Here is a 26073-nt window from a genome sequence, read left to right as displayed (position 1 = left end):
AGTGTTTTTCAACCGATGTGCCGCGTCACACTAGTGTGCCGTGGGAAATTATGCATTTTCACCTAATTCAGGGGTGTCCAAACTTTTTCCCCTGAGGGCCGCACACTGAAAAATCAAAGCAAGCGGGGGCCATTTTGATATTTTTATATTTTAAAAACCAATACAATATATGTATAAAAAATATACATTTAGGCCTCTACTCAGGCTTGATCCCGGGGACCCCAAAGGGTTTTGGTAAAAAAAAATATTAAAAATGTGTCATTATTCAGTATTATTATTGTTCAAGTTTTAAATCTGTCAATACAACGTTTTTAAAGATTTAAGTCGTATGCTCTTTTTGTCAAAGAAAACCCTGTTTTTTTATGGAAAAAACACCAAATATGCAATATTTTCACCCAATAAAAATTTTAAGTGGAATATTTGAGATTATATAATAATTGAAGCCTTAAAAAGGTCAATAACTCATAACACCATTGATTTTAATTCATTATTATTTTTTCAGCGATGACACTTAAAAACAAATCACACAAAAATTATTGGGGAACCAAAAGGTCATTAAAGTGTTAAAAATTAAATTATACATTTTTTTTTACTGTTTACTTTTAACACAATAATCTCGAGATCAACTTCAGATCTATCCGTCAATTATAAGTTGTATTGTTGTTTATGTTTTTTGTTTGTTCGTTTTAGGCCCTTATTTAAAAAAAAAAAAAAACAGCTAATTTTTTTATATGGCAAACACAAAATATGAAACATTTTCCCAAAAAAATATCTCAAAGTGCAATATTTAATGTGACGTAATTGGAGCCTTGGATAGGTCAATAATTCATAATAACATTGATTTTGATTCATTATTATTTTTTAAAGAAAGAAACAGCGTACATGGCAGCTTTGTGTTATTAGAGTAAACATTGCAACATTTTCTTGTTACATTTCATCTGTTCGGTCTTTCATACCACTTTTTATGTTTTAAATGTTTTTAATCGTATTTTAAAATGGGCCGTGGGGCTTTTAAAAAATGACCTGCGGGCCGCACTTTGGACATCCCTGACCTAATTGGTCCAAAAAATATTTTTTGCAAATCAATAATTATAATCTGCAAATAATGTGCAGTTGCTTAGTGTCTGTGCTGTGTAAAACTCTGCAGGGTAACCACGTAATACTCCATGTCCGTAGGTGGCAGCAGGTAGTTAATTGCTTTGTAAAAGTTGGAATGTGTCGAGTGAGACGAGGATGGTTTGTTGTGATCCCAATATGCAGACCACAGCGGGTGCAGGTAAAAAATGTATGTAATGCTTAAACCAAAAATTAACAAATGGGAAAGGGAAAGGTAAAGGAAAAGGCAATGGCTATGCAAAACTAAAGTAAAACTGAACTGGCTACAAAGTAAACAGAAACAGCATGCTGGACGACAGCAAAAACTTACGGCGTCCACAAAGTACATGGCATGACAATCAACAATGTCCACACAAATAAGGATAGCAACAACGTAAACAGCCTTGCTTGCTAACACAAAGCAGGTGTGTGGAATAGCGCTCGAAGGAAGACATGAAACCGCTACAGGAAAACACCAACAAAACAGGAAGGGCCACCAAAATAACAGCGCAAGACAAGAACTAAAGCACTACACACGGGAAAAACACCAACAAACTCAAAATAAGGCACGACGACCTGGTGGAGTTTCTTTTTTTTTTAAACGTTTTCTGCTGGTGGTGTGCCTCCGGATTTTTTAATGAAAAAAATGTGCCTTGCCTCAAAAAAGGTTGAAAAACACTGCTGTAGATGACGTCACACCGAGGTGGAAAGGGGGCGTTATCTACTGAGATTCTCAAAAACTAATTGATTATGGCAAATGACTGCCAGATTTATGTTCAGGAGCGGGAAAAAAATACATAAAGGTCCTTTTAATTATTGCATAGCTGAGGACATACATTATTGAAAAGCCTTTAAAAGTCATTATCTTTAAACTGTATGCCATTTGTGCAAAATGTGCTATTTATAGTCAGAAAATGCCAAACGGCATTAACGGAATCGCTACTAAAACAACTGCCGTGCTTTTGTATCGTGCAGGTGACTTTTTATGTCATGCTGACCACCACCGGCATCTCACTGAGCACCAAATCTGTCAACATCACGCTACAACTTCAGACGTGAGTACTTGAGACGTAAAGCTGCAGATGTTTGAGACTGTATCATGTTCCACTCCTGTTGTTGGTGTGCCCCAGTGCAAGTGAGCAGACCTTACAAGCGGTTGAGGCGACAGCCAAAGTGGTTTTCGAACTGGGGCTGCAAATATACGGGTAACCAGTACACAGTACACTCTACACCATATTGCCTGTAGTTTAACTAGATTTAATGCTGTAATGCTATTTATTGAATTCAACATTGCACGTATGGACCATATACACAATGCATATTATAGATGTTATACATAACAGTGTAAGGCAAGCCTCCTCTAGGTGGTGCGAAAAGTCTTTAAAATATATATACAAAACCCAAAACCAGTGAAGTTGTCACATTGTGTAAATCGTAAATAATTTGCAAATCCTTTTCAACTTATATTCAATTGAATAGACTGCAAAGACAAGATATTTAATGTTCCAACTGAGACACTTAATTTTGTTTGGCAAATAATTATTAACTTAGAATGTAATGGCAGCAACACATTGCAAAAATGTTGTCACAGGGGCATATTTACCACTGTGTTACATTGCCTTTCCTTTTAACAACACTTGGGAAATGAGGAGACCAATTTTTGAAGCTTTTCAGGTGGAATTCTTTCCCATTCTTGCTTGATGTACAGCTTAAGTTGTTCAACAGTTGTGGTATTTTCGGCTTCGTACTGCGCCACACATTTTCAATGGGAGACAGGTCTGGACTACAGGCAGGCCAGTCTAGTACCCGCACTCTTTTACTATAAAGCCACGCTGTTGTAACACGTGGCTTGGCATTGTCTTGCTGAAATAAGCAGGGGCGTCCATGATAACGTTGCTTGGATGGCAACATATGTTGCTCCAACACCTGTATGTACCTTTCAGCATTAATGGTGCCTTCACAGATGTGTAAGTTACCCATGCCTTGGGCACTAATACACCCCCATACCATCACAGATGCTGGCTTTTGAACTTTGCGCCTATAACAATCCGGATGGTTCTTTTCTTCTTTGGTCCGGAGGACAAAACGTCCACAGTTTCCAAAAACAATTTGAAATGTGGACTTGTCAGACCACAGAACACTCTACCACTTTACATCAGTCCATTGTAGATGAGCTTGGGCCCAGTGAAGCCGGTGGCGTTTCTGGGTGTTGTTGATAAATGGCTTTCGCTTTGGCATAGTTGCGTTTTAACATGCACTTACAGATGTAGCAACCAACTGAAGTTACTGACAGTGGTTTTCTGAAGTGTTCCTGAGCCCATGTGGTGATATCCTTTATACACTGATGTCTCTTTTTGATGCAGTACCGCCTGAGGGATTGAAGGTCACGGGCATTCAATGTTGGTTTTCAGCCTTGCTGCTTCCATGCAGCGATTTCTCCAGATTTTCTGAAACTTTTGATGATATTACAGACCGTAGATGGTGAAATCCCTAAATTCCTTGCAATAGCTGCTTGAGAAATGTTGTTCTTAAACAATTTGCTCACGCATTTGTTCACAAAGTGGTGACCCTCGCCCCATCCTTGTTTGTGAATGACTGAGCATTTCATGGAAGCTGCTTTCATACCCAATCATGGCACCCACCTGTTCCCAATTAGCCTGTTCACCTGTGGGATGTTCCAAATAAGTGTTTGATGAGCATTCCTCCACTTTCTCAGTCTTTTTTGCCACACGTGCCAACTTTCTTAAAACATGCAGGCATCAAATATCAAATGAGCTAATATTTGCAAAAAATAACAATTTGAACGTTCAATATGTTGTCTTTGCAGTCTATTCAATTGAATATAAGTTGAAAAGGATTTGCAAATCATTGTATTCTGTTTTTATTTACCATTTACACAACGTGCCAACTTCACTGGTTTTGTATATCATACAGCATATAAGTCCTTTTGAGCTTTACTGTACGTTGACACATATTCGCTAGGCTCGCCAGGCCGTCTCAAGTGTCAGTCAGGCCAAGGTCAACGAGCGAGCGAGACGAAAAAACGGCGGATGCCATTGGAGCCGCGATTCAGTATGAATTCAAGGTAACGTCCTCTTTCTCCAAATGCATTGAATTGTTTTGGTCCAGGACTAAATGAGCGATGTCTGTCTGGGCGAGCAGATAACAAACGTGGGCCGACCTCTGAAGTCATTCGCCAACGCGTCCCTGGATATCGACTGGCCTAAGGAGAACTTGGAGGGGAAATGGCTGCTGTACTTGACTCACATCACGAGTGCGGGAGTGCAGATTGTCTCCTGCTCCCCTGCCGACCAAATTGATCCTCTTAGGCGAGTTAAGGTAACCCACATTTCTATCATTATTCTTTTATAGTCGTGTGTACTCAATGGTGTGCCCTTAAGGGTTGGCGTGGCGCCTCCAGGCAGAGACGCGAGGCAGAATACGAAGCCCTCTCCGCTGATTCCTTCCCGTTTCGACTAAAAAGGAAATATAAAACCTTGGTAAAAAAAAAAGATATCCTCGTCGACTCTTGGTTGGAGCGATTTTTGTACTATTTTGTAACCTTTTCACCTCCGCAGACCTGCTCTGAGGGACTCAAGTGTGTGCGGATACGCTGCCCTCTTGTGGGATTGGACAGCACTGCATCAATTGTTCTACATGCACGCCTCTGGAACAGCACCATCACACAGGTGCTCAGTTTAAATGCATCATATATATATATACATCATTTTTTGGATTATAAGGCGCACTGTCGATGACTGGGTCTATGTCATATACCGCATTATTCGGATTATATGGCGCAGTGTCGATGACTGGGTCTATGTGGGTCTATGTCATAGATAAGGCGCACCGGATTATAAAGCGCACTGCTGATGACTGGGTCTATGTCATACATAAGGCGCACCAGATTATAAAGCGCACTGTCGATGACTGGGGTTATTTGGGTCTATTTCATATATAAGGCGCACCAGATTATAAAGCGCACCGCTGATGACTGGGTCTATGTCATACATAAAGCGCACCGGATTATAAGGCGCACTGTCGATGACTGGGGTTAGTTGGGTCTATTTCATACATAAGGCGCACCGGATTATAAAGAGCACTGTCGATGACTGGGGTTATTTGGGTCTATTTCATATATAAGGCGCACCGGATTATAAAGTGCACTGCTGATGACTGGGTCTATGCCATACATAAGGCGCACCGGATTATAAAGAGCACTGTCGATGACTGGGGTTATTTGGGTCTATTTCATATATAAGGCGCACCGGATTATAAAGTGCACTGCTGATGACTGGGTCTATGTCATACATAAAGCGCACCAGATTATAAAGAGCACTGTCGATGACTGGGGTTATTTGGGTCTATTTCATATATAAGGCGCACCGGATTATAAAGCGCACTGCTGATGACTGGTCCATGTCATACATAAGGCGCACCGGATTATAAAGAGCACTGTCGATGACTGGGGTTATTTGGGTCTATTTCATATATAAAGCGCACCGGATTATAAAGTGCACAGTTGATGACTGGGTCTATGTCATACATAAAGCGCACCGGATTATAAGGCGCACTGTCGATGACTGGGGTCATTTGGGTCTATTTCATATATAAAGCGCACCGGATTATAAAGTGCACAGCTGATGACTGGGTCTATGTCATACATAAAGCGCACCGGATTATAAGGCGCACTGTCGATGACTGGGGTTATTTGGGTCTATTTCATACATAAGGCGCACCGGATTATAAAGTGCACTGCTGATGACTGGGTCTATGTCATACATAAGGCGCACCGGATTATAAAGAGCACTGTCGATGACTGGGGTTATTTGGGTCTATTTCATATATAAGGCGCACCGGATTATAAAGTGCACTGCTGATGACTGGGTCTATGTCATACATAAGGCGCACCGGATTATAAAGAGCACTGTCGATGACTGGGGTTATTTGGGTCTATTTCATATATAAGGCGCACCGGATTATAAAGCGCACTGCTGATGACTGGTCCATGTCATACATAAGGCGCACCGGATTATAAAGAGCACTGTCGATGACTGGGGTTATTTGGGTCTATTTCATATATAAGGCGCACCGGATTATAAGGCGCACTGCTGATGACTGGTCCATGTCATACATAAGGCGCACCGGATTATAAAGAGCACTGTCGATGACTGGGGTTATTTGGGTATATTTCATATGTAAGGCGCACCGGATTATAAAGTGCACTGCTGATGACTGGGTCTATGTCATACATAAGGCGCACCGGATTATAAAGAGCACTGTCGATGACTGGGGTTATTTGGGCTTTTTCATATATAAGGCGCACCGGATTATAAAGTGCACTGCTGATGACTGGGTCTATGTCATACATAAGGCGCACCGGATTATAAAGAGCACTGTCGATGACTGGGGTTATTTGGGTCTATTTCATATATAAGGCGCACCGGATTATAAAGCGCACTGCTGATGACTGGGTCTATGTCATACATAAGGCGCACCGGATTATAAAGAGCACTGTCGATGACTGGGGTTATTTGGGTCTATTTCATATATAAGGCGCACCGGATTATAAAGTGCACTGCTGATGACTGGGTCTATGTCATACATAAGGCGCACCGGATTATAAAGAGCACTGTCGATGACTGGGGTTATTTGGGTCTATTTCATATATAAAGCGCACCGGATTATAAAGTGCACAGCTGATGACTGGGTCTATGTCATACATAAGGCGCACCGGATTATAAAGAGCACTGTCGATGACTGGGGTTATTTGGGTCTATTTCGTATATAAAGCGCACCGGATTATAAAGTGCACTGCTGATGACTGGGTCTATGTCATACATAAAGCGCACCAGATTATAAAGAGCACTGTCGATGACTGGGGTTATTTGGGTCTATTTCATATATAAGGCGCACCGGAATATAAAGTGCACTGCTGATGACTGGGTCTATGTCATACATAAGGCGCACCGGATTATAAAGAGCACTGTCGATGACTGGGGTTATTTGGGTCTATTTCATATATAAGGCGCACCGGATAATAAAGCGCACTGTCGATGACTGGGTCTATGTCATACATAAGGCGCACCGGATTATAAAGAGCACTGTCGATGACTGGGGTTATTTGGGTCTATTTCATATATAAGGCGCACCGGATTATAGAGTGCACTGCTGATGACTGGGTCTATGTCATACATAAGGCGCACCAGATTATAAAGAGCACTGTCGATGACTGGGGTTATTTGGGTCTATTTCATATATAAAGCGCACCGGAATATAAAGTGCACTGCTGATGACTGGGTCTATGTCATACATAAGGCGCACCGGATTATAAAGAGCACTGTCGATGACTGGGGTTATTTGGGTCTATTTCATATATAAGGCGCACCGGATTATAAAGTGCACTGCTGATGACTGGGTCTATGTCATACATAAAGCGCACCGGATTATAAGGCGCACTGTCGATGACTGGGGTTATTTGGGTCTATTTCATACATAAGGCGCACCGGATTATAAAGCGCACTGCTGATGACTGGGTCTATGTCATACATAAAGTGCACCGGATTATAAGGCGCACTGTCGATGACTGGGTCTATTTGGGTCTATGTCATACATAAAGTGCACCGGATTATAGGGCGCACTGTCGATGACTGGGTCTATTTGGGTCTATGTCATATACCGCATTTTTCGGATTATAAGGCGCACTGTCGATGACTGGGTCTATTTGGGTCTATGTCATACATAAGGCGCACCGGATTATAAGGTGCACTGCTGATGACTGGGTCTATTTGGATCTATGTCATACATAAGGCGCACCGTATTATAAGGCGCACTGTCGATGACTGGGTCTATTTGGGTCTATTTCATACATAAGGCGCACTGGATTATAAAGCGCACTGTCGATGACTGGGTCTATTTGGGTCTATGTCATACATAAAACGAACTGGATTATAAAGCGCACTGTCGATGACTGGGTCTATTAAGGTCTATGTCATAAATAAGGCGCACCGGATTATAAAGCGCACCGCCAATGACTCGATCTATTTGGGTTTATTCCATACATAAAGTGCACCGGATTATAATGCGCACTGTCGATGACCGAGGCTATTTGGGTCTATTTCATACATAAGGCGCACCGTATTATAAGACGCACTGGTACTATTTGGGCTTATTTCATACATAAGGCGCACCGGATTATAAAGTGCACTGTCGATGACTGAGGTTATTTGAGTCTATTTCATACATAAAGCGCACCGGACTATAAGGCGCACTGTTGATGACTGGGTCTATTTGGGTCTATTTCACACATAAAGCGCACCGGATTATAAGGCGCACTGGTACTATTTGGGCCTATTTCATACATAAGGCGCACCGGATTATAAAGCGCACTGTCGATGACTGGGGTTATTTGGGTCTATTTCATACATAAAGCGCACCGGACTATAAGGCGCACTGTTAAAGACTGGGTCTATTTGGGTCTATTTCACACATAAAGCGCACCGGATTATAAGGCGCACTGTCGATGACTGAGTCTATTTGGATCTATTTCATACATAAAGCGCACCGGATTATAAAGCGCACTGTCGATGACTGGGTCTATTAGGGTCTATTTCATACCTAAGGCGCACCAGATTATAAGGCGCACTGTCTATGACTGGGTCTATTTGGGTCTATTTCATACATAAAGCGCACCGGATTATAAAGCGCACTGTCAATAACTGGGTCTATTTGGGTCTATGTCATACACAAGGCGCACCGAATCATAAGGCGCACTGTCGATGACCGAGGCTATTTGGGTCTATTTCATACATAAGGCGCACTGGGACTATTTGGGCCTATTTCATGCATAAGGCGCAACAGATTATAGGGCGCACTGTCGATGACTGAGGTTATTTGGGTCTGGCGCACTGGTTTATAAGGCACACTGTTCATGACTGGGTCTATTTCATACATAAGGCGCACCGGACTATAAGGCGCACTGTTGATGACTGGGTCTATTTCATACATAAAGCGCACCGGAATATAAAGCGCACTGTCGATGACTGAGTCTATTTCATACATAAAGCGCACCGGATTATAAAGCGCACTGTCGATGGCTGGTCTATTTGGGTCTATTTCATACATAAGGCGCACCGGATTATAAGGTACATTAAAAGGGGTCATATTATGATTTCTAACCGTCTCTTTAGGATGCGCCGTCTAATCAACATGGCTCCACCTCGACAGCGTCTTCTCCCCGTCATCTTTTGTTGTCGTTTTTAGTGCTTCCATAGCGAGGCTACTGACAGATATAAGTTCGAAATGTTCGCTACTTTGTATTGGAAATGGCAGCGGCGGAGGATGAATGCCCCGCAACAAGAGGATGGAGAAAAAGAAGGAGCTTATTGACTATTGGCAGACGCGTGCCAATTTTCGGGACTTATGCAGATCCCAAATACACATCAGCAGGTACCAATAGGTGAGAAAAGTTGGCTTTGCATAGTAGGTCGAAACAAAACGCCAGATAATGTCTCCTAATAGCTGCCATTTTGGGGTCATTATACACACACCCTAATAATACCCTTATGTTGAAGCACAATACGTCTGACTATGGTAGCTGTAATGCTCGACAATCCATCAAGCGGTGTGACTTACCAAACTCATACAAAAACATTTTGACAGGATTTTTGAGCACTGTGTGTAATGTGCTATATTCGCAATGAATCAAAGGTTTGGTCTTGCTTGCTAGCCTCATTTATTGAACAGGGAACATCAACCTGCAGTCCACACCTACACTATATTGCCAAAAGTATTTGGCCAGCCATCCAAATGATCAGAATGAGGTGTCGTAATCACTTGGCCCGGCCACAGGTGTATAAAACCAAGCACTTCGGCATGGAGACTGTTTCTACAAACATTTGTGAAAGAATGGGCCGCTCTCAGGAGCTCAGTGATTTCCAGCGTGGAACTGTCACAGGATGCCACCTGTGCATAAAGGTCCATAAAGACATGGATGACAGAGTCTGGTGTGGATGAACTTGACTGGCCTGCACAGAGTCCTAACCTGAACCTGATAGAACACATTTGGGATGAATTAGAACGGAGACTGAGAGCCAGGCCTTCTCCACCAACATCAGTGTGTGACCTCACAAATGCGCTTTTGGAAGAATGGTGGAAAATTCCTATAAACACACTCCGCAACCTTGTGGACAGCCTTCCCATAAGAATTGAAGCTGTAATAGCTGCAAGAGGTGGACCGACATCATATTGAACCTTATGGGCTAGGAATGGGATGGCACTTCAAGTTCATATGTGAGTCAAGGCTTTTGGAAATATAGTGTATCTCTTATGTGTGACTGCCATCTACTGGTCACACTTATTATTACACCATGTACCACATAAAATTGGTTTGAAGTCAGTAAGCACAACCAGAATTAATACATACATAAGGCGCACCAGGCTATAAAGCGCACTGTCGATTTTTTGGGAGAAAATGAAAGGGATTTTAAGTGCGCATTTTAGTCCCAAAAATACGGCACATAAAAAAATCCTGCAAGATGTTGACGCCAGACTAATTGATGTTTTTATCTTATGTTTCCTATGCAGGTTTACAGCTCTTTCAACTACCTGGACATTGTCGTGGATGCTGCGCTTAGTTTGAGTAACTCTTCGGAGAACATCGAACTCAAAGAAGAAAATCCTCGGACAAAAGTAAAAAAAAAAAAAAAAAAAACACATTCTGTTCTTTTTCTGACCTTTTCATTCCTTGCTCATCGTGGAACCTTTATTGACTGCAAACGTAATATTTTAAGTTGTTATGAGAGAGAGCAACCTCTGCTGAATGTAGCTGCGACACTCTTGTTCAACTGCGGATAGTGCCATCATACCACTTTCGGTTTAAATTACCGTACAAAGAATATTTATTTGCAATTTACAGCTGAGAAAGAACTCTGTGATGTTCTGTAGTCACTTGTGTTGCCAGCTATTTAGACCGTAACCGACTTATTTTCGAAGGACAGTACATTTATACCAGCTAACGAGGGGTCTCCTGATACAAGTTCTCCACTTACAACATGATACCTGTATTGAAGCCTTGAATATTGACGACATCAGCACAAATTATTAGAGATGTCCGATAATGGCTTTTTTGCCGATATCCGATATTCCGATATTGTCCAACTCTTAATTACCGATACCGATATCAACCGATACCGATATACACTACCGTTCAAAAGTTTGGGGTCACCCAAACAATTTTGTGGAATAGCCTTCATTTCTAAGAACAAGAATAGACTGTCGAGTTTCAGATGAAAGTTCTCTTTTTCTGGCCATTTTGAGCGTTTAATTGACCCCACAAATGTGATGCTCCAGAAACTCAATCTGCTCAAAGGAAGGTCAGTTTTGTAGCTTCTGTAACGAGCTAAACTGTTTTCAGATGTGTGAACATGATTGCAGAAGGGTTTTCTAATCATCAATTAGCCTTCTGAGCCAATGAGCAAACACATTGTACCATTAGAACACTGGAGTGATGTTGCTGGAAATGGGCCTCTATGCACCTATGTAGATATTGCACCAAAAACCAGACATTTGCAGCTAGAATAGTCATTTACCACATTAGCAATGTATAGAGTGTATTTCTTTAAAGTTAAGACTAGTTTAAAGTTATCTTCATTGAAAAGTACAGTGCTTTTCCTTCAAAAATAAGGACATTTCAATGTGACCCCAAACTTTTGAACGGTAGTGTATACAGTTGTGGAATTAACACATTATTATGCCTAATTTTGTTGTGATGCTCCGCTGGATGCATTAAACAATGTAACAAGATTTCCCAAAATAAATCAACTCAAGTTATGGAAAAAAAAAATGCCAACGTGGCACTGCCATATTTATTATTGAAGTCACAAAGTGCATTATTTTGTTTAACATGCCTCAAAACTGCAGCTTGGAATTTGGGACATGCTCTCCCTGAGAGAGCATGAGGAGGTTGAGGTGGGCGGGGTTAGAGAGGGTGGGTCTGAGATTAGGGGGTAGCGAGGGGTGTATATTGTAGCGTCCCGGAAGAGTTAGTGCTGCAAGGGGTTCTGGGTATTTGTCGTGTTGTGTTTATGTTGTGTTACCCTCAGTGTGACCTGTATGGCTGTTGACCAAGTATGCTTGCATTCACTTGTGTGTGTCAAAAGCCGCAGATATTATGTGACTGGGCCGGCACGCAAAGGCAGTGCCTTTAAGGTTTATTGGCGCTCTGTACTTCTCCCTACGTCCGTGTACACAGCGGCGTTTTAAAAAGTCATAAATTTTACTGTTTGATACAGATACCGATAATTTCCGATATTACATTTTAAAGCATTTATCGGCCGATAACATCGGCAGTCCGATATTATCGGACATCCCTACAAATTATACATATTTTATTGTTTTGTTGTGTGGAATGTTAGAAATTACTCAAACAGACAACAATGGTAGGTATAAAAAAAACAAAACTGTTCAAACGCCTATTAATTATTAACTGTCTTTAATGCAGGTGAAGGGGTTATTATTTTTGGCGACAAATAGTGACCACAAAAAGTCGTAAGTTTTGCTCATGGTGCGGTAAATTGAACGATGCGGTCGTGTTTTTTTACGAGACTTTCTGATACGCTTTCGGCCTTGAGGACTTAGTGTCTGTACGGTAACTAATATGTCAAATGACGAATGTGGCACTTATTACGTACAGTCGTGGTCAAAAGTTTACATACACTTGTAAAGAACATAATGTCATGGCTGTCTTGACTTTCCAATCATTTCTACAACTCTTATTTTTTTGTGATAGAGTGATTGGAGCACATACTTGTTGGTCACAAAAAACATTCATGAAGTTTGGTTCTTTTATGAATGTATTATGGGTCTACTGAAAGCAATGTTAATATTTGCTTACATGTCCCTTGTCAAGTTTCACTGCAATAAGGCGCTTTTGGTAGCCATCCACAAGCTTCTGGTTGAGTTTTTGACCACTCCTCTTGATAAAATTGGTGCAGTTCAGCTAAAATTGTTGGTTTTCTCTCATGGACTTGTTTCTTTAGCATTGTCCACACGTTTAAGTCAGGACTTTGGGAAGGCCATTCTAAAACCTTAATTCTAGCCTTATTTAGCCATTCCTTTACCACTTTTGACGTGTGTTTGGGGTCATTGTCCTGTTGGAACACCCAACAGCGCCCAAGACCCAACCTCCGGGCTGATGATTTTAGGTTGTCCTGAAGAATTTGGAGGTAAACCTCCTTTTTCATTGTCCCATTTGCTCCCTGTGAAGCACAAGTTCCATTGGCAGCAAAACAGGCCCAGAGCATAATATTACCACCACCATGCTTGACGGTAGGTGTGGTGTTCCTGGGATTAAAGGCCTCACCTTTTCTCCTCCAAACATATTGCTGGGTATTGTGGCCAAACAGCTCAATTTTTGTTTCATCTGACATCACATGGACAAAGATAAGACCTTCTGGAGGAAAGTTCTGTGGTCAGATGAAACAAAAATGTCAAGAGGAGTGGTCAAAAATTCAACCAGAAGCTGGCGGATGATTACCAAGAGCGCCTTATTGCAGTGAAACTTGCCAAGGGACATGTAAGCAAATATTAACATTGCTGTATGTATACTTTTGACCCAGCACATTTGCTCACATTTTCAGTAGACCCATAATAAATTCATAAAAGAACCAAACTTCATGAATGTTTTTTGTGACCAACGAGTATGTGCTCCAATCACTCTATCACACAAAAATAAGAGTTGTAGAAATTACTGGAAACTCAAGACAGCCATGACATTATGTTCTTTACAAGTGTCTGTAAACTTTTGACCACGACTGTATGTCTAGCTTTTGCGCTATTGTTAGCTTAGCTGTTGTGTAGCTGCAGCAGCATATAGCCTACCAGGTTGACTTCCCTGAACTATAAGAAAAGTCCAACTTTGTGTGCGTAATGGAGGACATTTAGATGCTAATATTCTAAACTTATATTGAATATTTTAGTTTTAACTCAACATAATACAATACTTGTTTTTTGCTGGTATATCTAACCGACATCTAATATTAGGCTGTCTTCGACTAAGGGTTTTCATGGTCTAATCGGATTTGTTTGATTTTGCCCATCATCAACGATCGGTTGAGTTTATTGCGTTGTTTTAAGAGAAATAAACAGATGGTGTTATGTAGTAGTTGTACACTGACTGGTCACTAGGTGTCAGTAACGTCACATGGCTGTTTCTGATACAGGTGAAACTCAGAAAATTAGAATATATCGGCAAATTTTGTGTATTGCAGCAATTAGATTTACAAGGTATAGGTTCATAACATGCACAAGATATTTCAAGCCTTCTGTTGATATAATTTGGATTATTATGGCTTATGAAAACCTCAAATTGAAAATGTCCGAAAATTTGGGGTTTTCAAAAACTAAAGTCGTGATCATCAAAATGATAAGAAAATAAAAACCTGATTCTGTTATGGTTGGGGGGGTCGTTCCCCCGGGATGCAAACGGGGGAACGTACAGGTAGGAACATTATTTATTCTCAAAAACTCGAAGAGGTACAAAAAACAGAAAACAAGTCGGAGGAAAAATGTGCCGATCGCACTTGAAGCTAAGGCTACTACTTAGCATAGACTAAAGACAAGTAATACTCACGTGACAGGCGCATGAAGCAACCAAAGGAGCCAAGGCAGACTGACTGGCCAAGGCAGGCTTAAATAATGCCTCTGATTAGTGCTCGAGAAACAGGTGAGCGTCCCGAACACCAATCAGAGGCAGGGTGAAAATAATAAGTAGCCATGGTAACTAAACAAACTCAAGGGTGCACAACAACAGGAACTAAGGGAGTCCAAAACTAGCAGGAAATAACAAAAACATGATCTGGGCCACGGATCATGACAGATTCTGTGTGTAATGAATTTGTATCACATATTAGTTTAGCATTTTAAGTTGAATTGAATGACACGAATTTTACGCGATATTAAAATGTTTTGAGTTTCACCTGTATATACGTGAATATTTCCAAGATAATTTACGGTAATTATGAAAGGAGTATAGACTTTCATTAAAGTGAACCAAACAAAGATCTAATTTGCGACTTTTTAACCTCAAAAAATAAAAAAAAATTTAAACACAGTTTGTGAGGCCTACTCTGGCACACAGCACCAAGAGGACATTCAACTTGACTAAATATAGAAAGTACAAACCCCGTTTCCATATGAATTGGGAAATTGTGTTAGATGTAAATATAAACGGAATACAATGATTTGCAAATCATTTTCAACCCATATTCAGTTGAATATGCTACAAAGACAACATATTTGATGTTCAAACTGATAAACTTTTTTTTTTTTTGCAAATAATCATTAACTTTAGAATTTGATGCCAGCAACACGTGACAAAGAAGTTGGGAAAGGTGGCAATAAATACTGATAAAGTTGAGGAATGCTCATCAACCACTTATTTGGAACATCCCACAGGTGTGCAGGCTAATTGGGAACAGGTGGGTGCCATGATTGGGTATAAAAACAGCTTCCCAAAAAATGCTCAGTCTTTCACAAGAAAGGATGGGGTGAAGTACACCCCTTTGTCCACAACTGCATGAGCAAATGGTCAAACAGTTTAAGAACAACGTTTCTCAAAGTGCAATTGCAAGAAATTTAGGGATTTCAACATCTACGGTCCATAATATCATCAAAAGGTTCAGAGAATCTGGAGAAATCACTCCACGTAAGCGGCATGGCCGGAAACCAACATTGAATGACCGTGACCTTCGATCCCTCAGACGGTACTGTATCAAAAACCGACATCAATCTCGAAAGGATATCATCACATGGGCTCAGGAACACTTCAGAAAACCACTTTCACTAAATACAGTTTGTCGCTACATCTGTAAGTACAAGTTAAAGCTCTACTATGCAAAGCGAAAGCCATTTATCAACAACACCCAGAAACGCCGCCGGCTTGTCTGGGCCCGAGATCATCTAAGATGGACTCATGCAAAGTGGAAAAGTGTTCTTTGGTCTGACGAGTCCACATTTCAAATTGTTTTTGGAAATATTCGACATTGTGTCATCCGGACCAAAGGGGAAGCGAACCATCCAGACTGTTATCGACGCAAAGTTGAAAAGCCAGCATGTGTGATGGTATGGGGGTGCATTAGTGCCCAAGACATGGGTCACTTACACATCTGTGAAGGCACCATTAATGCTGAAAGGTACATACAGGTTTTGGAACAACATATGCTGCCATCTAAGCGCCGTCTTTTTCATGGACGCCCCTGCTTATTTCATCAAGACAATGCCAAGCCACATTCAGCACGTCTTACAACAGCATGGCTTCGTAAAAAAAGAGTGCGGGTACTTAACTGTCCCGCATGCAGTCCAGACCTGTCTCCCATCGAAAATGTGTGGCGCATTATGAAGCGTAAAATACGACAGCGGAGACCCCGGACTGTTGAACGACTGAAGCTCTACATAAAACAAGAATGGGAAAGAATTCCACTTTCAAAGCTTCAACAATTAGTTTCCTCAGTTCCCAATCGTTTATTGAGTGTTGTTAAAAGAAAAGGCCATGTAACACAGTGGTGAACATGCCCTTTCCAAACTACTTTGGCACGTGTTGCAGCCACGAAATTCTAAGTTAATTATTATTTGCAAAAAAAAAATTAAGTTTATGAGTTTGAACATCAAATATGTTGTCTTTGTAGTGCATTCAATTGAATATGGGTTGAAAAGGATTTGCAAATCATTGTATTCCGTTTATATTTACATCGAACACAATTTCCCAACTCATATGGAAACGGGGTTTGTACATGAAAATAAAGAATGTGGGATTTACAATATTAACTATGAACGATAAAACGCTGAATATTGACAACCTATGAACGTCACACCCCCTCTCGATCTACATATTTTACAATCAAACGAAATGCAACAAAAATGCAACAAACAGCGAAATATGAAAAAAAAAACCACCTACTATCTGATACATCTGATATATCACTAAGCTTTGGAACTTTCTTGTAAAAATCTCCTTCCGCGTCTGTCCCTGACACCCGCGTTTCAGGCTCTGGAAACACTCTGTGGAAACTCTCCCCACCCACACTGCTTGGTGCCTCGTCTGAGCTGCTGTGACTTAGATGACCATAGTGACTAATTAGATTACCATAGCAACTATAGTAACTTGCGGATGAAGAGACTGGGCTGCGGAGCTCCTTAGACGCATCCTCCCTCATCCATGCGGACTGGACACTGGCCGAGAGTTGGTGGGCGGCCGAGGGGGGAATCGGCTCTCTTGGTTGCTTTGTTGGGTCTGCTCCTGTCTCTGGCCACGCTCCCCCCACCCCAGCAGACGATGGCGTGGAACACCGCAGAGGCCACCACAGTGTATATGTTTGTTTGTTGTTGTTGTTTTACTTTTTTGGCTGTGTGTAGAAGTGGCTGGTTGCATCAACTCTGCTCTTTTAATGTCTTTAATGTTTATGTGTGCTATGGCTATTAGTTTTTTTTCCTTGGCCTCAGTCTGGACCCCCTCTCCAGGGGCCCAGGCTTAGACTGATTTTTTTTTGTTTCTTCACAATATCAGTATCAGATTGGGATACACCAAACACTGACTACTAAAGTACAACTTTACTACGTTGAAATTACATCAAACTTTTATGGCCTACCTTAACATTGTGCAGGTAAAAGTAACGGTGTTCCTGGAGCGAAATGAGGAATACTACACCAAAGTCGCCTGGTGGATCATCTTGCTGACAGTCGTCGCCGGCCTGCTGCTCCTGGCCGTCCTCTGCTTCTACCTGTGGCAGGTAACGTTGATTCTGTGTGCAGAAGTTGAACGGTTTGCATATAATGTCTATGCAGCACTGGATTTATAGGACATTTTTATTTCATTTTCCAGCGGGGTTGCATCCACTGTCCGACGTGTGGCAACAAGGCCTCGGACTACGAAACTGTGAAAAGTGATTCTTTTCTGAAAGCCTGAAAAAAAGAATGCAGACTAAGCAGATTTTATGAAAAGTCGTTTATGTTGTTAAAAGAGATTTTCTAAATGATGGAGAACTCATATATAAACTGTAGATAACAGTGTTTTTTTACAGGACCGCAATCTATTTGGTTTGCGGGTGTAATGGTGTTTGCATAATAGGCCATGACACATTTGCCAAACGTGGGTAAAAAAACCATGAATTGTTTAGAACGCCAAACATTCCTCTGTCGCCATTTTTCATGTTTTTATTTCTATTTGTTGTATTTTTGTTGCTGTTGTTTTAAAGGCCTACTGAAATGATTTTTTTTAATTTAAACGGGGATAGCAGATCCATTCTATGTGTCATACTTGATCAATTTGCGATATTGCCATATTTTTGCTGAAAGGATTTAGTAGAGAACATCGACGATAAAGTTCGCAACTTTTGGTCGCTGATAAAAAAAAAAAGCCTTGCCTGTACCGGAAGTAGCGTGACGTCACAGGAGGTAATATTCCTCACATTTTCCCATTGTTTACAATGCAGCGAGAGAGATTCGGACGGAGAAAGCGACGATTACCCCATTAATTTGAGCGAGGATGAAAGTTTTCTGGATGAGGAAAGTGAGAGTGAAGGACTAGAGTGCAGTGCAGGACGTATCTTTTTTCGCTCTGACCGTAACTTAGGTGCCAGGGTTTATTGGATTCCACACTTTCTCCTTTTTCTATTGTGGATCACAGATTTGTATTTTAAACCACCTCGGATACTATATCCTCTTGAAAATGAGAGTCGAGAACGCGAAATGGACATTCACAGTGACTGTTATCTCCACGACAATACAATCGGCGAAGCTCTTTAGCTACTGAGCTAACGTGATAGCATCGGGCTCAAATGCAGATAGAAACAAAATAAATAAACCCCTGACTGGAAGGATAGACAGAAGATCAACAATATTATTAAACCATGGACCTGTAAATACACGGTTAGTAATTTCCAGCTTGGCAAAGCTTAACAATGCTGTTGCTAACGACGCCATTGAAGCTAACTTAGCTACGGGACGGCGGCGGCGGGCGTTGTAGCTTTTGACGACACCCCGGCCACCATCAGAGTCGGCAAGAAACATATATTTCCCCAAAGTTACGTACGTGACATGCACATAGCGACATGCACATAGCGACACGCACGTACGGACAAGCGATCAAATGTTTGGAAGCCAAAGCTGTACTCATGGTAGCGCGTCTGCTATCCATCTCAAAGTCCTCCTGGTTGTGTTGCTGTAGTCCCCCGCTAATACACCGATCCCACCTACAGCTTTCTTCTTTGCAGTCTCCATTGTTCATTAAACAAATTCCAAAAGATTCACCAACACAGATGTCCAGAATACTGTGGAATTTTGGGATGAAAACAGAGCTTTTTTGTATTGGATTCAATGGGTCCGAATACTTCCGTATCAACCATTGACGTCACGCGCATACGTCATCATACATAGACGTTTTCAAGCGGAAGTTTCCCGGGAAATTTAAAATTGCACTTTATAAGTTAACCCGGCCGTATTGGCATGTGTTGCAATGTTAAGATTTCATCATTGATATATAAACTATCAGACTGCGTGGTCGGTAGTAGTGGGTTTCAGTAGGCCTTTAAGAGTACTCCTTCCTCGTTACACTCATTCCTCCTGGTGTCTTCTTATTCTCTGGCGGACCATGTACATTACACCGTGTTTATGAGCGTATAACAAATAGTAAACACTAACATTTGTTTGAATGAGGCATAAAATATCACTTGTTCATTACCGATGTGGATTTTGCTCTTTTGGTTATGGTTAAATTTGGTTCGAAAAAAATTCACCTGATGTTTTACCTAAATACTGCAGCTCATTTAAGTGCTGATCACTGTAAAGACAATACAACTACAACACTGCTGCTTTTTTAAACCACATTGCATCCATTGTTTCGTTGATTTCATTTGTTTTTTGCACAGATGGCCAAAAATGTCTTGCATTTTTTTGTATTGTACAGAAAAAAAATAATCCATCATTTCAAACAATGTTTCTAATAAAAACCTAAACTCCATTAAAATCATCTATCCATTCCTCCATTGCCATTTTTGTTTTATTTTGTGGTTGTCATCGTCAAACATTCAGTCTGACAGTTTAGTTCCTTTTTTTACTTGCTTTTAAAACAAATAAATACAAACAAGCACCATTAAAAGCAGCACACAAAATATCATTAACTGCCATTTTTTATTTTTTTTTATTCATCAGTCAAACAAAATAATACACAATAATTCTATAATAATACAATTCCAAACCCGGCCCAGCAACATTCCGAATAGCAATCAACAGAGTATTTGAGAGGACACACAAACATGACACAAGACAATCCAAAGTAGTCAAACAAAAATGAATAACATCAACAACAGTATCAATATTAATAATAATTCCAACATAACAGTGATTAAAAATCCCTCATTAACATTATCATCACAACCATGTATTAAAAAAAAATGTATTAAAACATTTTAAAAAATGAACAATAGTTTTACAGTGGCTTATACTGTACTTGCATCGCATCTCATGAGCTTGACAACACATTGAGTCCAAAATTTACCACAAGGATAAAATAACAATTTTCACTTGATATAAAAAGGGACACAAACATAATATTACAATTATTTGTTTTTCAGGGAGTAATAATTACTTATTTCTTTCAGAAACACTTATTTTTGAAGATCACTCTTGAATAAATAAATAAATAAATAAATAAATAAGACTAAATATAAATAGAAAATTAAATGAATAAGTTAAAACTTTTTTTACACGTTTTGATATTTTACTACTGCTATGGCCAAATTAAATCATTAAAATAAATGTTTATCTCATTTAAACACCCAGCGTAACAGCATATTGTTTTTCAAAATACATACATTATATTTGCATATATATATATATATATATATATATATATATATATATATATATATATATATATATATATATATATATATATATGAGTGTGCGTGTATATATATATATATATATATATGAGTGTGCGTGTATATATATATATATACACACACATATACATATACATATATATATACATATATATATATATATATATATATATATATATATACATATACATATACATGTATATATATATATATATATATATATATATATATACACACACATATACATATATATATACACATATATATATATATATGTATATATATACATATATATATATATGTATATATATATATATATATATATATATACATATATGTATATATACACATATATATAATATATATATATATATATATATATATATATATATATATATATATATGTGTATATATACATATATGTATATATATATATATATATACATATATATATGTATATATATACATATATATATATATATATATGTGTATATATATATGTATATGTGTGTGTATATATATATATATATATATATATATATATATATATATGTATATGTATATATATATATATATATATATATATATATGTATATGTGTGTATATATATATATATATATATACATGCACACTCATATATATATATATATATATATATATATATATATATATATATATATATATATATATATATATATATATACACGCACACTCATATATATATATATATATACATATATATATATATATATATATATATATATATATATATATATATATATATATATATATATGCAAATATAATGTATGTATTTTGAAAAACAATATGCTGTATGGTATGCTGTATATATAATATATATATATATATATATATATGTGTATATATACATATATGTATATATATATATATATATATACATATATATATATATGCATATATATACATATATATATGTGTATATATATATGTATATGTGTGTGTATATATATATATATGTATATATATATATATATATATATATATATATATATATATATATATATATATATATATATATATATATATATATATATATATATATATATATATATATACATATATATATATATATATAATATTTTGTATTGAGAATTATATATATAATTTGAATATATATACTTTTTTTAGTTTTTTTTTTTGTTTCTTAAAAACATTTTGGCTTTTTGTCATTGTGTTTTTTGCTGCTTTCCCAATTTTTGCTGGTGTTTTTTGTAACGTCCCTAAAATGACAAACGAGTTACTGGCCTGCACAGATGTCCCCTGTGTCGCACTTTGGGCGCCCCTGCTGTAGAAGCTCACTGTTTATGGCCACTATAGTATTAGTGATGGAGCATATTTGTTCATCCTATGGTCACATATGGTTGTCTTGCGTCAGAACCAGAAGTAGTACAATCAGCTGTTTACCTGGCAGGTTTATCCTGTTTGATAAAAGACGATAAACGGGGAAGTTGTTCTTGAGTTGCCGCCTTGTTTTATATTTATATTACTGCCTTTGCACAAGTCAATGTTTACTTTTGTATGCACAATGAATCAACACCAAATCCATACTTTGGAGCAATGTTCACGGACTCTAGTATTTGGCTTATTAGTTCCTGTCGCAGGCGAGGGATGACGGTCGTGGTTGAGGGAAGAGTTTTTTTATGTTGTCAGCCTTATTGCTTTGTTGCAGCTCGACGATTTATGAGCACGTCATGAAATGAAATCCACCCCATTTTCTTGTCCTAGCCACACACAAAAAAGTTGTAGACCATCATGCTTTTCCAAGCTTTCATTTTTTTCGGCATGTAGACGTCAGAGAACAAGATAGTTCAATATGTCCACCAAGGGATAATACCTGATATCACTCGACAAATCTTTTTTTGATAAAGTATAGGGATCTATTCCATTGCATAGTTTGATTTCTGTGCTCGTATCTGCTTTTGGCAGGAAGATCTAGGCCCCTTGCGTACTCGGTTCGCACTCTGCTTGCTGCACAAGAGCCATCTTGGTCACTGTATTAAAGGTACACTGTACTTTTTTAAAAATAAATAAATCGAGCTACGACAGAACTAAAAACAACAACAAAGCACATGTTAAATGTTTAATGTGTTAGACATCTTACAAACACACATCAGTGGCAGGCAGAAATAACAGAGAGAGTCTTCCAGTAGATAACATGATAAATGCTCCTAATATACAAACCCAAAACCAGTGAATTTGGCACGTTGTGTAAATGGTAAATAAAAACAGAATACAATGATTTGCAAATCCTTTTCAACTTATATTCAATTGAATAGACTGCAAAGACAAGATATTTAAAGGCCTACTGAAACCCACTACTACCGACCACGCAGTCTGATAGTTTATATATCAATGATGAAATCTTAACATTATAACACATGCCAATACGGCCGGGTTAACTTATAAAGTGACATTTTAAATTTGCCGCTAAACTTCCGGTTCGAAACGCCTCTGAGGATGACGTATGCGTGTGACGTAGACCGACGAACACGGGTATGCCTTCCACATTGAAGCCGATACGAAAAAGCTCTGTTTTCATTTCATAATTCCACAGTATTCTGGACATCTGTGTTCGTGAATCTGTTTCAATCATGTTCATTGCATTATGGAGAAGGAAGCCGAGCAAGCAAAGAAGAAAGTTGTCGGTGCGAAATGGACGTATTTTTCGAACGTAGTCAGCCACAACAGTACACAGCCGGCGCTTCTTTGTTTACATTCCCGAAAGATGCAGTCAAGATGGAAGAACTCGGATAACAGAGACTCTAACCAGGAGGACTTTTGATTTGGATACACAGACGCCTGTAGAGAACTGGGACAACACAGACTCTTACCAGGATTACTTTGATTTGGATGACAAAGACGCAGACGTGCTACTGTGAGTATGCAGCTTTGGCTTTTTTTTGCGTATGTACGTAACTTTTTTTAAATATATAAGCTTTATGAACCTTGGGTTAGGTGAACGGTCTTTTGGGCTGAGTGATTGTGTGTGTTGATCAGGTGTTTGAATTGTATTGGCGTGTTCTATGGAGCTAGGAGCTAGCAGAGGAGCTAGGAGCTAGCATAACACGTACCGTACCGTACGTGCGCGTCACGTACGTAACTTTTTGAAAATATATAAGCTTTATGAACCTTGGGTTAGGTGAACGGTCTTTTGGGCTGAGTGATTGTGTGTGTTGATCGGGTGTTTGAATTGTATTGGCGTGTTCTATGGAGCTAGGAGCTAGCAGAGGAGCTAGGAGCTAGCATAACAAACACGCAGGTGTTATTATGCAGGATTAATTTGTGGCATATTAAATATAAGCCTGGTTGTGTTGTGGCTAATAGAGTATATATATGTCTTGTGTTTATTTACTGTTGTAGTCATTCCCAGCTGAATATCAGGTACCGTGAGTATGCAGCCTTGGCTGCTAAACATTCGATAACTTGACCGTATGTGCGCGTCACGTACGTAACTTTTTAAAAATATATAAGCTTTATGAACCTTGGGTTAGGTAAACGGTCTTTTGGGCTGAGTGATTGTGTGTGTTGATCAGGTGTTTGAATTGTATTGGCGTGTTCTATGGAGCTAGGAGCTAGCAGAGGAGCTAGGAGCTAGCATAACAAACACGCAGGTGTTTTTATGCAGGATTAATTTGTGGCATATTAAATATAAGCCTGGTTGTGTTGTGGCTAATAGAGTATATATATGTCTTGTGTTTATTTACTGTTGTAGTCATTCCCAGCTGAATATCAGGTCACCCCCGGCTCTCACAGCATCTTCCCTATCTGAATAGCTTCAACTCCCCACTAGTCCTTCACTTGCACTTTACTCATCCACAAATCTTTCATCCTCGCTCAAATTAATGGGGAAATTGTCGCTTTCTCGGTCCGAATCTCTCTCACTTCATGCGGCCATCATTGTAAACAATAGGGAACTTTGCGTATATGTTCAACTGACTACGTCACGCTACTTCCGGTAGGTGCAAGCCTTTTTTTTATCAGATACCAAAAGTTGCAATCTTTATCGTCGTTGTTCTATACTAAATCCTTTCAGCAAAAATATGGCAATATCGCGAAATGATCAAGTATGACACATAGAATAGATCTGCTATCCCCGTTTAAATAAAAAAAATTCATTTCAGTAGGCCTTTAATGTTCGAACGGGTAAACTTTGTTATTTTTTGCAAATATTAGCTCATTTGGAATTTGATGCCTGCAACATGTTTCAAAAAAGCTGGCACAAGTGGCAAAAAAGACTGAGAAAGTTGAGGAATGCTCATCAAACACTTATTTGGAACATCCCACAGGTGAACAGGCTAATTGGGAACAGGTGGGTGCCATGATTGGGTATAAAAGCAGCTTCCATGAAATGCTCAGTCATTCACAAACAAGGATGGAACGAGGTTCACCACTTTGTGAACAAATGTGTGAGCAAATTGTCGAACAGTTAAAGAACAACATTTCTCAACGAGCTATTGCAAGGAATTTAGGGATTTCACCATCTACGGTCCGTAATATCATCAAAGGGTTCAGAGAATCTGGAGAAATCACTGCACGTAAGCGATGATATTACGGACCTTCAATCCCTCAGGCGGTACAACATCAAAAAGCGACATCAGTGTGTAAAGGATATCACCACATGGGCTCAGGAACACTACAGAAAAACACTGTCAGTAACTACAGTTGGTCGCTACAACTGTAAGTACAAGTTAAAACTATACTATGCAAAGCGAAAGCCATTTATCAACAACACCCAGAAACGCCGCCGGCTTCGCTGGGCCCGAGCCCATCTAAGATGGACTGATGCAAAGGGGAAAAGTGTTCTGTGGTCTGACGAGTCCACATTTCAAATTGTTTTTGGAAACTGTGGACATTGTGTCCTCCATAAGAAAGAGGAAAAGAACCATCCGGATTGTTATAGGCGTAAAGTTAAAAAGCCAGCATGTGTGATGGTATGGGGGTGTATTAGTGCCCAAGGCATGGGTAACTTACACATCTGTGAAGACACCATTAATGCTGAAAGGTACATACAGGTGTTGGAGCAACATATGTTGCCATCCAAGC

The 26073-nt window shown here is 39.1% G+C and overlaps 1 protein-coding gene across 1 annotated transcript in view; it reads left to right on the top strand.

The window, feature by feature from the left end:
* LOC133644902 (integrin alpha-6-like) overlaps positions 1-18055 on the top strand; it is a 53632-nt gene extending 35577 nt beyond the window's left edge. Inside the window, exons 17-25 of the mRNA XM_062039657.1 lie at positions 2071-2150; positions 2226-2300; positions 4078-4180; positions 4258-4434; positions 4497-4595; positions 4674-4784; positions 10681-10785; positions 17754-17879; positions 17972-18055. Of these exons, the coding sequence (XP_061895641.1) occupies positions 2071-2150; positions 2226-2300; positions 4078-4180; positions 4258-4434; positions 4497-4595; positions 4674-4784; positions 10681-10785; positions 17754-17879; positions 17972-18055 (960 nt within the window). The remainder of the gene's footprint in view (positions 1-2070; positions 2151-2225; positions 2301-4077; positions 4181-4257; positions 4435-4496; positions 4596-4673; positions 4785-10680; positions 10786-17753; positions 17880-17971) is intronic.
* Positions 18056-26073: the final 8018 nt, after the last annotated feature.

Source organism: Entelurus aequoreus, linkage group LG28, assembly GCF_033978785.1.
Source record: "Entelurus aequoreus isolate RoL-2023_Sb linkage group LG28, RoL_Eaeq_v1.1, whole genome shotgun sequence".
Lineage (NCBI taxonomy): Eukaryota > Metazoa > Chordata > Actinopteri > Syngnathiformes > Syngnathidae > Entelurus > Entelurus aequoreus.
Note: the sequence above shows the minus strand (reverse complement) of the source record. Positions and strands in the feature narration are given on the sequence as shown.